The 13,583-nt window shown below is 31.0% G+C and overlaps 4 protein-coding genes across 5 annotated transcripts in view; 2 read left to right on the plus strand and 2 right to left on the minus strand.

Moving 5' to 3' along the window:
- Positions 1 to 7,884, minus strand: part of LOC123686357 (SLIT-ROBO Rho GTPase-activating protein 1-like) — a 31,440-nt gene extending 23,556 nt beyond the window's left edge. The window contains exon 1 of one of the 2 annotated variants that reach the window (XM_045626420.1): positions 7,549 to 7,884. In XM_045626420.1, the coding sequence (XP_045482376.1) occupies positions 7,549 to 7,624 (76 nt within the window). In that variant the 5' untranslated portion in view covers positions 7,625 to 7,884. Of the gene's footprint in view, positions 1 to 2,836; positions 3,233 to 7,548 lie in introns of those variants that run through there. The other variant, XM_045626422.1, reaches the window with a different exon arrangement.
- Positions 7,885 to 8,249: 365 nt separating this feature from the next.
- LOC123686360 (cysteine-rich hydrophobic domain-containing protein 2) lies at positions 8,250 to 9,447 on the plus strand. The gene is made up of 4 exons (XM_045626425.1): positions 8,250 to 8,405; positions 8,457 to 8,582; positions 8,859 to 9,069; positions 9,133 to 9,447. Exons 2-4 carry the CDS (start codon positions 8,461 to 8,463, stop codon positions 9,298 to 9,300), a joined length of 501 nt encoding a protein of 166 aa, XP_045482381.1. The 5' UTR covers positions 8,250 to 8,405; positions 8,457 to 8,460; the 3' UTR covers positions 9,301 to 9,447.
- Positions 9,448 to 9,670: 223 nt separating this feature from the next.
- LOC123686359 (probable inactive serine/threonine-protein kinase slob2) lies at positions 9,671 to 11,215 on the minus strand. The gene is made up of 2 exons (XM_045626424.1): positions 10,456 to 11,215; positions 9,671 to 10,380 (listed from the first exon to the last, which is right to left on the minus strand). The coding sequence occupies exons 1-2, from the start codon at positions 11,107 to 11,109 to the stop codon at positions 10,249 to 10,251; spliced, it is 786 nt and encodes a 261-aa protein (XP_045482380.1). The 5' UTR covers positions 11,110 to 11,215; the 3' UTR covers positions 9,671 to 10,248.
- Positions 11,216 to 11,419: 204 nt separating this feature from the next.
- Positions 11,420 to 13,361, plus strand: LOC123686358 (E3 ubiquitin-protein ligase MSL2). Its single transcript, XM_045626423.1, has 5 exons — positions 11,420 to 12,039; positions 12,099 to 12,514; positions 12,563 to 12,757; positions 12,810 to 12,966; positions 13,026 to 13,361. Exons 1-5 carry the CDS (start codon positions 11,688 to 11,690, stop codon positions 13,115 to 13,117), a joined length of 1,212 nt encoding a protein of 403 aa, XP_045482379.1. The 5' UTR covers positions 11,420 to 11,687; the 3' UTR covers positions 13,118 to 13,361.
- Positions 13,362 to 13,583: the final 222 nt, after the last annotated feature.

The raw sequence follows: 13,583 nt of genomic DNA on the forward strand, positions 1-13,583 counted from the left end.
AATATACAGGGGGTGCCATTTGAAAATAAGAAGTGAGGGGCAGCTACCACAGGGCTGTCAAATATAAGAACCTTTTTTATACATCATTGGGAAGGTACTTTGATGTTATTCAAAGCAATTTTTTTAATATCTTGTCGAATAAGCTAGATATTGCTTGTAAACGATAACTTGGGACACCCGGTATAAACGGGAATTATAGAAGGGAATCTGCTAGACACTTGAATTGGTTAGGCGGATCCCAATATTTAAGAGTAGTTAAAAAGAAAATCCGTTTAATGATTCTGGAGCTTGAAGTTCAACCAAATAACAAAATTTCGTGAAAAAAATTACATGAATACGAATTTAAAGTGCGCAAAAACTCTCAACTTTACGTCATTGTTTTTTCACTTGACGATAAATCAAATTAATAATTATATTGAAATTACAAATTGATATACCAAAAGTAAAGAACCATTGTTGGTTATCGATTCATTAAAAAAATATAAACGTGCAGAAATCTGATAAGATGCAGGAAATATTTCCCTACGTAAATAACAGGGGATCCGCCCTATTCTCCTTCAATTCAATTAAATGGAACACGGAAACATTAAGGGTAGTTACTCCCTGAATGAAGACTCGAAGAAAGGTTTCAATTTAATCACAGGGGTCTGGGAGACCTCAAGAATGAATTATTGGAGAAGCTCCATTATAAACGAGGAATGTTCGAATATACATTAATTTGACAAAATAACACTGCAGTTATCTGATTTCCACGATTCACAATTAATAATGAAAAATAAATAAAAAAATAATTAAATATAAAATACAAATACATAAAATAGTGTAAATTAGAACAACTGGTATTAAATATCGATAAAAAGACAAGTTTGCGGTGGATTTGAACCCATATTCTCGATAAGGTCGGTAGGCAAACCCTAGAGATGAATAATTCAAAAATTCAGAACTTCTAAACTATAAGTGCTAGAACCTTGCAGTGAAAAAATTATGAATTCAGTACCATCCTAGTAACATAAGATTTCAATTTCATGTTAATGTGTTGTTAATTTTTCGAAAAATGTTTTTTTTTGTTCCCTTGATTTTTACTAAAAAAAACTCATGGATCGTTGTTTTGGGACAAGGATAATTGCAGTATAGCAATTGATTTTGGTACAAAAATCTCTTATAGTTCCCAAGAAAAGCTCTTATCTACGGACGGATTGTTCATTAAGTTTTCAGAATATGCACATTCCCAAACGTAAAAACTCGAATAATTCCTAACAATTATCTAGTGACCGCAGGATTGAGCGTACTTTTACGATGACAATTTTGAGTAATTTGAGAAGATTTGAAAAGTTTACCGAATAGAACTTGTTTAGTGATGCAGCATTTCCCACAAAAAATGCATAAATCTTCAGAATAGCGTTGTGCTTTTAGTGAAATTATTTCACGAGATTATTTCTAATTGAAAAAAGTGAAAGTCATAACAATACGTGAGTGGTAATAAGTAATTATCATATCACGTAGTGGCATAATCAGTAGTTTTAAACATACGTTGAACTTCCTGAAGATTACAGTTTATCAATGTATCAGAGCGTTTACATTTTGTTGGATGTATTTTTAAATTGGCGATGATTTCAAGGGACCAGAATATCCTACTTGTTGCACACTTGTTCCAAGGGAACATAATGGAACGATCGAGTTCGATTCACTGATGAGATCGAAATCAATTCTGTCCGGCCGGCCAGCCGCCGTGTACACGATAACTCTCTAAAGAAATGTGCTAGAAACTAGAAAATTCATCGGATAAATGTGTGCTAGAGACTTGAAATTTTCAGAATAGGTTCAGGTTCAGAATTTACGGAATTCTTATGAAATTCAATTTTAATAATAATTGTTAAAATACCCATCTAATACAACTGAAACTTAAATCGCTTATTTTTATGTTTTTTCGTTTCCTCAAGAAAATTGTTCCAAACAAGTGACATTGTGCTGAAGGTATCATGTAGTTTTAAGATTTCAAGGACATAACACATCGCAGGATAATTGAATAATTGTAATAACCGTCTGAAAGTTCATGCGACTTCACGTCTGAGCTTTTCTCATTTTTTTTATCTCAATATTTTCAATAACTCGGTTATTAAATTTTTGGCATCCATTACGAAAATTTGGATGAATGTGAGTAATTTTTTCCGATTTCAATAGTCGGCAAGATCAAATCGAAATTAGTCAATTCTTTGACCATATAAGGAATCTGAAACACTTCAAACAAGCAACCATGTGGACTATTGAGAAACAGTCATCACTTTAAAACGATAGCTGGTTTGACAACAAATATTTTCATTCAAAATATTTCATGTAGTTGGGAACAGTTGCTTAAATATTGCAAATAAAAATCTTAAATTATCTAAACAAACACGCATCAGAATTTGACGTGATCTCCCTCAAGGGAGACATATGTGACCAAAATAGACATATTGAGAAGAATTTTAAGATACCCTAGGACAGGAAGTTCATCATCTGTATACAAAACAAAGGAATTCACAGGCACGGTTATTTTCGGAAATAAAAATAACATTTCCCACTAATAATTATTTCCAAAGATTCATCACTATTATTAACGGCTAGTTTATGTGATGAAAGATTGATTTGAGATGTAGATAATCGTTTGGGATGCTGTTCTTTGTTGGTCCAGCTAGGAGTATGTTTTTGGTCTTAGATTTTTCGATTCGAACATTGTTTTAAATTCTCGAAGGTTTTCTTGGAAACTATAGGAGTTCTAGTTTTTGAAGAACGTAAATGAAAAATCTGAATGCAAAGTATTTTTTCGTTTGGGTAGAATCGATATGAAACGACAAACCTGGAAACACATCTTTGGTCTCGGCATGAATCCAACCATTCTTCTGTTGAATAATACACTGGAACATCGCAACACCAAGAAACAAAAAAACAAAAATAACACTAAACACTACATCTGTTTATACCTGAAAATTGTGTTGTGTTACCGACGTTCTGTTTATAAATAAGAACACGCCAGATATACCGGGTGGCACTGTGTATTTCGTAAGTTCTTTTTACGGGCGAAATTCGTAAAAATTTACATCACTACGTCGAACAAGAAGTAAATTTCAAGATAGGTTATTTTATACGGGCACAAATTGTGTGAAAACCATCGGAGTAGTCGGTGAAACGCATTCGATTCAAGCTGGGTTGGGTGCTGCGATAGCTTTACCGGATGACCCCCTGTTCCGTTGCCAGTGGCATGGGCCGGATTCAGAAGCAATTCCTACACTCGATCGGCGCTGAAATATTCAAGGAAGATTCCCTACCACTGTTGCCAGGCCTAAGAAAATATTTTACCCAAAATGCGTTTTCAATTTTTCCTATTTCATAATTTTCGTGAAAATTAAAACAATCGGATATTTCGATATGTATGTATGATAAAACAAGTCAATTTTAACACAACGAAATGAAAAACTATACCTTACCAATTTCCACTATTTAAAAAAAACAGTGGAAATTGATAAAATATAGTTTTTATTTGTGTCGAGATGATTTTACACAAAATAAAATCAACAACTGTCAACTATTAAGTCTTATAAGTCAATTTTTATGTGGAGGATGACATCTCACGATGGAAAATTCGAGGGTGTATAATCATCCTCTTAAGCGAACTGGCAACCCTCTCAAAAATCTTGAATGAAAATAGGGGTGACACATAATTCTGAAGGTTTAAATTTTTGAATATAAACTTTCAATATTTCTCAGTCTACACAGTGTCTGTAAAGTATGAAACAAATTCATTTTCAGCTAAACAGACCATTTTAAGAAATAATCTGAAACACTTTTTTTAAATAATAATCTAATATACAGGGTGAATTACTTTCGAGTAATGACGTCACCGTCATTTTTTTTTAAATGAAACACCCCCCATTTCCTCTCAATTTTCCGATTACTCTAGCTGAGCTGATTTCAAAAATGTATCACATGTTGATTCCAATTGGTACAGGGTGGACAAAAATACAATAGTTTTGTGTGTGCTCATAAAGTAACGCGTTACATTCTTCATCAGTTAAATTAACAATATTATCAAAAATACTTGTCTAGCGGCAATTGAATTGAATTTAACACCCTGCAGTTTGTTACATTTTTAGATTAATAAAAATGAGCTTTTTCCAAACATGTTTGGTACTTGTGGTCTAGCAGACAGAATATGAAAGAAATTATTTCTTATCAATTTAAAAAAAAAACATAGTCGTCTAGTTTTTGGTGAAATGTCATTATTTGTTTATTCAACTAATTTTGAATAATTTAACTAATAAAGAATGTTACGCGTTACATTATGAGCACACACAAAACTATTGTAATTTTTGTCCACCCTGTACCAATTGGAATCAACATGTGATACATTTTTGGAATCAGCTCAGCTAGAGTAATCGAAGAATTGAGACAAAATGGGGTGTTCCATTAAAAAAAAATGACGGTGACGTCATTACTCGAAAGTAATTCACCCTGTATATTAGATTATTATTATTAAAATACGGTAAATTAAAATAAAAAATCGACGTGTTTCAGGATTATTTCTTAAAATGGTCTGTTCAGCTGAAAATGAATTTGTTCCATACTTTACGGACACAATGTATATTATCTGCCTAAATCATTGATATTCAGTATTTCCAAAAATTATGAAAAGTTTTGAGCCGTTACAGCTGGTTCTAAATACAACAACTGTGAATTTGAAATATTTCAACATTCACTCATGTTAAGATATATAATAATTTAGTTGTATATGAAATATCAATCGCGTAATGAAATAAAAATATTTCTACTGTCTGAAGTAATCAGAAAATTTTTGCCACTCATTTCTGAATTTCCCTATTTCTAGGGAAAAATCCCAAAACCTGGCATCGCTGCTCCTCACTCCCTGAGGCGCAAAATCCTACATCTGCTAAATCCTCCCCGCAACAAAACCCTCTTCCCCTCAAGAATTCCTATGGGCTATGAACAGATGGAATGTCACTTCTATTCAGGATCTCAACCATACGTAAGAAGGTCTTTTAATGAATTTTTCCAAGATATAATTGCGACCTTCGCAATCAACATGTTGGTTCTCGAAATATGGGAAGTAATGCCAGATATTTCTTTTGATATAAATTGATTAAAACACTGACGTGAAGCCAAAGTCATGTAATTCCTGTCATTTTTTCAAGAAATCGTTCTTTTAGAGTCAAGTTTAGAATTCTGCTCAATCATATCTAAAATCTGGGAGATTTTGGGATATGAAATTGAAATTGAATTTGATCCATTCATATGTAATTTAGCTTCAGAACGAATCTCTAAATTGTTCCTTTTGGAAGTTATTGTGTTTACTGTTTCCATAATTACAGCTCAACAATCGTAATAGAATACAATTACTCAATTAACTTGCTAAGTGACATGTCATGAAAACATAGAAATACGTTATACACAATATAATTTATCACCTTTTTGGAACAATATTCTTGGAATTTTTTTTTTAATTTTATTCAGAAGAACTTGATTAATTTTTTCCGTGTGAAACATATCTAAATATTCATGAAATTTCAGTGCAATCTGATGGATATATTCTGAGGTATCAACATTTTTTTTATCTGACAATAATATGATCACCACAAATTTTATATGAACATTCGTTTCACTGTTTTGCAACTTATTTCTAAATTTCGGTAGGAATTGGCAGGTATTTTTTTTTTTTTTGAGATATTATAGGTATAATTGGAACCATTTTATCCACCAGCGAACTTGATGACCGTACAGACAATATTAATTTCAACCACGATTTCTTCATCAGTGGATGATGTCTCCCAGCATTTTTCTGACAATGAAATCAACAAGAAAAATATACAGGTCACCGCAGGTAGAAACATTGGTAAAGCTGTGACAACAACAAATATAATGCTCGATTCTTGCTGGGTAAATTCAAATTTGTAGTAGGCCACCAAATGGATTCTTGTTACACAAAAAACATGAATCAAATCTAAAAATTCATAACAAACGTTAATCATTTCTATGAAACAAGACTAATATTTCGTCATTTCTTTAAATTTCTCGATAAATTATTCAATTTCCAACCCGTAGCAGTGCTTTTTCATATTTTGGTTTATTATAATATGTACAAATGTTTTAGAAAAATGTAACCCATTCTCTGAAAAACTGCATTCTTGGAAACTATGAGCTGCTATTCTGCTAAACGCTTCGAATTTTGTAAAAAAAAAATGAGTTCCTATACTTGAATCAAATATTAACCAATTTGCCTCTAATTCTAATTATGGAGAAATGATTTCACAGAATAAGTAATTCTTCCACATTTTTCTAGATCTCCTAAATAAAAAATATGCTGGATGCCCTTGATTCAGCAACTGAACATTCATAAAATCAATTTGAACTCCAAATTTCAAGCAAAATCATTCAATTGTGAAAATAATATTTAGTACACATTGCCTCCTAATATTTTGATTAACAGTTTAAAAAAATACCACCATGTGTTGTGTTGTCTTCAGATGTATAAAGTTATACCTTTTTGACGTATTAAAGGTAATTCTCGCTGGTCCACTGATGGGATTAAAATAAAAATTTGAGAGCTTCAGGACTAATATTTTATTAATATTCACTAAAGCCGTCTCTGTTTGCCGGATAGTGGGTACAGAGGGGTAGAATGAAAACTATGGCGCCTGCGTACCTACAATTCTTGTTAGGTATATTCATTTCCATTGTAACAATATCATTAATGTTAATACCTAATATAAATGATATAAAACACCAAGATGATTGCTTAACTTCATAAAGGAATATGATTTAAAATAGGTTTGCGCTCATTGATTGTGCCGTTGTCCAGTGGCGTGCATGAAATGGTATAAAAAAATCAATGAAATAACAGCTCATTTCATTGCAAATTAATATTATGAATATTGAATACAATTGTGGGGTTGAATTTTTGAAACCAAAAACGTTGGAATACTTTACCTTACTTTCCGACAAAAGAATATTAATTTGAAAATAAGCCTTACTAAATTATCAACACGAAAACAAACGACAAAAAATTACAAAAAAGGAAATATTCCACAAAAGACAGGGTTATATTCGAATAGAAGACATGAATCGTCTGACCTTTACATAAACAAAGGGCTGTCATTTTCTCCTCTTGTAAAAAAAAACATTTCAAAACACCCTACACGTAAATTATCTTCGTGGTTAATTCAAAAGTCACGATTAAATATTAACGTCTTCCTACATACATTCTACAAATATGAAAAGGAAGTAATAATAAAGAAGTTACTATTCTGATAACGAATCCGCACAAAGCAGTTAATAAGGTGTGTTAGTTGAAAGAAAAACCTAACCTTTCACTCTTCACAATATTACTAAAAATCAGAATAAGCTCATATACTTTCATTATAATCTAATATAGAACAATACAAATGAAAAAGTTAGAAATTAATACATCCGTTTGAGAAATATCATAAATTATTTTCATAAACAATAAAACTGTTAGAATTAACTGGCAAGAGATTAATTTTTAAAAACATTACTCACTGTTGAACACAAGAAGTTTTCTAGTTGAACCTAGTCTCTTGATTGGAGATTTCAATTCTTGTTCATTTTCATCCATTTTTCAATAAATCTCAAGATCTATCCTTGAATACAAACAAAATTATTTTTATCGCCTCATCAAATCAAATTATATTCAGGCTCATCACTCGATTAAAAACAATCGTTCCGTTTCTATTATGATGTTCCTTTAATCATTCAAAAATCGCAACTAAATCCCGGAAAATTACGTGAAAATTTGGAAAATTCTCCGAAGAATATTCCAACACGAACTCCTACAAACTTGCTCAACAATTCCTATCCGCTTAGCAGCACAGTATTTTTTTGAGGTGTAGCAACAACACTGGATCATAGAAATGCATATTAGTAATTTTAAATAGTATTGAGGTAACTGATTTTTTATGAAACCTTCTTCACGATATTATATAATTTTTTAATTGATGTCAAAATTTCAGTTTGATAGATAATTTCAGCTTTTTCTTGTAAAACTGCAATAAAAATAACTTCCGTGAAATTTGGAAGTATTTTTAGGAATAAATAGCATCCTATATGTTATCCCCATTTTTTAATTTTCACAAACTAATATAATATCCAATAAGTAATCAAGTTTTTTGAGGTAAGTTCTAAAGAAACAAATTTCTATAGTTCATATCAGGCGCACACTCAATAACATTCTGTATGTTTAGAAATTTCACCAAAGAAATTTGCAGTATGCCATGATAGTAACAAGAATGATTTAAAATAGAAAGTAAACAAAGGATGGTTAAAAGTTTCCTCAAGGGAATAAAACAATTACAGATCAGAACATAACACAAAAAAATCTTCTTATTGATATCATTAAGGTGAGTTAGTAATGATAAATTATTACTTCTTATAAAAAAGTGTTTCAATAGTTCCATGGAAGGGTTTGATGCTATTTATTATGAAGAGGAGGAGGATATTGTAGATGAAATTGAACCAGCTAATATTTCACTGGTCCCAGATCCTGTTATAATACGAGGTGCTGGTAATATGACTGTGTGAGTACAAAAAACTGAAATTATTAAGAAAGTCTTCATTTTAATAATAATAATATTGTTTATAAAAACAAAAATTCAATTTACAAAAAAGAGATGTAAATGTTTTTTAATTCACATTTGAACATAATTAACTTTATCTCAAGTATCTATTCATTGTTCTAGACTATTTCATATCAGTAAAAAATTATTAACAGAAAAACACAAGGCTAACTCATCATGTCATAGTTCAATAATTTACTTCAAAGATGATCAGAACCTTATGGTTTTACTTTTTAGGTTTGGCTTGAGCAATCGTTTCAGCACTGATTTTCCGTCTGGCCTGGTTTCTAGAGTAGCTCCTGAAGAATTTAAGGAAACTGTTATGCGAATAAATACAATATTGAAAAAAACATTACCTGTAAATGTGAAATGGCTTTTTTGCGGTTGTATATGTTGTTGTTGCACACTTGGATGTTCCTTATGGCCTGTTATCTGTCTTAGTAAAAGGGTAAGGTTTTTTTTAAATTTGATTTGTTGTAGCCTTCAAATATTACATATTCATCTCTTTCAGACGCAGCATTCCTTGAATAAATTATTGGAATGGGAAAATAGTTATCTATATAATAAATTAGGATTACATTGGCGCTTATCCAAACAACAGTGCGATTCATCTTCAATGATGGAATATGTAATACTCATAGAATTTCTACCGAAAATTCCCATATACAGACCTGATTAGCCCTAGTATACGTAATTTTGTATATATTTAGTAATAGAAATATTTACTTATACAAGAATCTCATAACTAAATTCTACTTGTGAATATTAAATCTTTGTGATAATAGAAAATAAAAAAATGTTGATTATGCAAAACTATTGATCCTCAGCAGTATTATAATTTTTTTTTTCTTTTAATCCTTCATATATATTTCATTTGGAGACCCCTCGGTACATGTTATACTTTCACTAATTTTAAATTTGTAATATTTGTTGAACATACAATATAAATTCAATAACCCCATATAACAAACCAAATGAATTAATTTTTATCAGAATATAAATATTGAATTTATTGATGCAAAAATATTTGTATATGATAAAATGCAAAATACAGCAAAAAATTTATTTTTGTAAGGTAGAATCAGAAGGTCCAATACAAGATATACATATATACAGTATAAAAATATGTGCCCTTAGGCACTGAAATATATCACATTCACAATAACCATTCAATAGTTAGCTTTTAGATCGTTTTCCATAATGTAATACCAAAAATCAATAAATAAATTTCAAATTAGTAAAGCAGTAGAATATTAATCACTATTTTTCAATCGTAAAACAATTCAACAATAATAAATCAAATTTAGGACGGAATATTTTTCTGAACATCAAAATTATCCAAAAGATGTATGAAATCATTGTTCTATACAACTATTACTTCCTTTTAAAAACTATTATCTTCATAACTAAATTTATCGATTTCATTCTTAATTGAAAACTTAAAAGTAGGAAAAAAATTCTAATTGATACTGAAAACCTACGTAGGTAAACTTGTGCTTCACTTAAATCAAGTGAAAAAGTTAGTATAATATCTCTTACGGCTTATACAAAGCCTTCGGTTGTGTTAAATCTCTGAAACAATAAATAAACCTGAATATAATATTCGAATTTATGACTAACAACATAATCATCTCAAATCTTCTGGTAAAGGATTGATGATTTGTATAAAGTTCTCAGGAAAGATTCCCTCTTGATCATTCACCTGACCATGAAGCCATTCTTTATTCACCCTTCGAATTAAAATAACAACATCATCAACCTGTAAATAATATACAATGAATTATAATTGAATATTAGGGCAACCTTGTCATCTTTTGGCAAGATGAATACAAACCTCTAGTCCTAAATCTCCTGGTTCAGTAGCCGGAAATTGAAATAATGCGACACCATAGGGAGTTATAATATCGGCAGCATCTTTAGGTGGACTTGGAGGTGGACCTGTAGGCATAGGCAATGAGGGTGGACTTGGAGGTTGACCTGTAGGCAAATGCAAAAAGGATGCATTATCTGAAACACTTGGAAGCTCTGGTTTTTGTTTGATTTTCAGCCTTGGTCTGATTATTGTTGGTCCAAACAATGAGGAAGAAGGCACACTAGTTATGTTGTTATCAATACTTCTCACATTATTCGAGACATAATTATTATTCCTTAAAGTGGAAGAAGATAAGTTATTCGAATTTTGTACTGAATTAATACCCCAGACAGTTGATGAAAAATTGGTAGCCAGAAGCACATCATAATCACTGGCTTTTTTGATGGAAGCTAGGCTACTTGTGCTACTGCTGAAAGAACTTGATACGCTCCCTCCGAATTTAGGTAAACTATCACTTTTGGGGGAGTTTGGTGGACTCCAATCAATAAGGTTTAAATTATCACAATTTTTGTGTATGGTGTGGGTGGATTTACTCTTCAGCTTATTTAGATTTGGGGGCGGAGGTCTTGGAGGAGGTTTCTTTTTACTTTGAGAAGATGCTATTTTTAGAGGCATTTCGAGTAACGAAGACTAAGAGCATACAATATCTTTTTAAAATTTTTCAACAAAAAACTTTGTGGAACTGACAATTTTGACATTGACTGTAACATAACACTAATTAATACAACAGGACTACCAACTACAAAAAAAAAATTATTCTTGAATTTCCACCGAATTAAAGGAAACAAAGTGATGGTATGACATCAGAATATAAAACTAAAACATTTATTTCGACGATGAGTATGAAAAAATGCCGTTTTGATGTCAAATTCATAAATTGAAAGCCTTAAATTTTGTAAACAGATTTATCATTATACGGAGTTCTCTGGTGCGTGTGTTTATTTATTGATGTCAAAAGTCTGTCGTTCAAAAACTTTTTGTTATTTATTTATTTGAATTTGGAAGTGAATGTTTTCTTTTTTGAAATAATTACCACATATTTTTTTCAATCACAGTACAGATTCGATTTTTCCCAAATAGTTTTTCGAAAGTGCTATTGCGCGATCGATGAAGAAAAAAAATTGTTGAGAGAATTCTAGATGTAATGAATTTTATTGAAGCAAATAAATGAAAAGCAGTATCAAGCAAGAATAATGGCTAAAATGAATTCATTAAGCCTATATGTTACAACCAACCAAATTATTCTCAAAGCTGATCCTAATAATTCAACTACATGGCAGGATTTATATAGATTATTGCCTTACTTGAGAAATTCTTTAAGTTGTGTAGTGTGTAGTAATTTATTAGTGGACCCACAATCTCCTACAGGAGGCCGATGTAATCATCATATATGTAAAAAATGTAAAGGTGGAAGAAAAAAAATAAAACCAGCATGCACAGGATGTAGATATTGTTTGGAATATTACGAGAACAAGAGTTTGAAAATTCTGTTACAGTGTTATCAACAGATGTGTCAACACCTCACTCAAAGCCCTATTTATGCAGGTAAGATAATTATTCTATTAATAGGATATAAAAAAAATTATTACTATTTTTTCTTGTAGGCTTGTTAGAACAAGCATCCATAATATCCCCGGTTCAAAGCGTTGAAAGAGGTGCTGGAAATCTGTTAGCACTTATAAGGGAAGGTTCAGAATTTCATGATGATTATCAAAGTGAAGGCGGTATTCCAAAATCAACCTATAACATCTTACCTTGTGTTTATACGAATTCTTCCACACAAACATTACAAGTGACACCTGTAGAAAATAATTCTGTTCCTCTAGCACAAAATGTTTTAAATATTGTGAACTCTTCTAATACCTCAAATATACCTAGTCGGCCAAATATTGGCTCGAATCTCTATTCAGTGATGTATCCTGGAGCAATAAATAAAATAACAATTAAAAGAAAGCCAAATGAACTTAATGATATGAAACAGAAAATTATACCTCTCATGAAGAAAGATCCTGTTGAGAAGGTATTTTTTATGTATTTGTCTGAGATCTTCCTTGATAGTTATTTTTAGGTTTCAGTATTTAAGAAACCAGTTAACAAGTGTGTAGTACAGTCTAAGAAAGGGTGTAGATGTGGAAACGCGACTGCTACTCCAGGTAAACTAACTTGTTGCGGCCAAAGATGTCCATGTTATGTAGAGAGTAAAGCTTGTATTGAATGTAGATGTAGAGGTTGCAGAAATCCACATAGGCCAGATGGTCTCAAGGTATTGTCTCATGAAAATTATTAGGTTTACCACTAATGAACAAAAATTACAGGTACGACCGATGATCCCAGACATTCATTCCTATCAAGTGAATACTACTACACAATTATCAGAACCTCAAATAATACATAATCAACCAATAAAACTTGGAAGTGTTGATGTGGATCCTCATTTCACCTTTGATCCAATTGGATTGAAAACTTACAAAGGTAGCTAGAAGAACAATTTTATATGATGTTAAACAATTAATATCATTCTTATTTTCTAGTTGTTGCCGGTGGCTTCAATAGTTTATCAATTCCAACAACTTTGCTTATGAATACACCAATCTTAGAAGAGGATATTAACTTAGAAGGATGACACCAAAATTTATTTCAACCTTGAACCCAAACTTGTCTTCATTTCATCTTATCGAAAAAAAATAAGGACTTTGATCTATATTACAACTTAGATCTCAGCAATAAAATATAATGAACATTATATATATATATATTATATAGTGAGAAGCTTTAGGATGAAATTTTGTATAATTTTTTTGACACGCTTCAAAAACTTCGAAGAATATTTTTTATAACATCTCAATAAAAGAACTATTAAAATTATGGAAAAAAAAATGATATATGAATTATCTCACCCAAGAACCTATCGAATTAAAGTAAAATAAGCACAAATTCAAAATTACTTCATCATTTTTTCAGTTCGAAATTTTTTTTTCCAACAATCTTGGCTCAAAATTTGAAAATATAGATTTTAGACAAAATGGTCCGCTGTATCTCCAAAACAAGCATCTATGAATAATTGTTGTTTTGAGGAATGCTTTCAATAA

The sequence above is a fragment of the Harmonia axyridis genome, chromosome X (assembly GCF_914767665.1).
Source record: "Harmonia axyridis chromosome X, icHarAxyr1.1, whole genome shotgun sequence".
In the NCBI taxonomy this organism is placed as follows: Eukaryota; Metazoa; Arthropoda; class Insecta; order Coleoptera; family Coccinellidae; genus Harmonia; species Harmonia axyridis.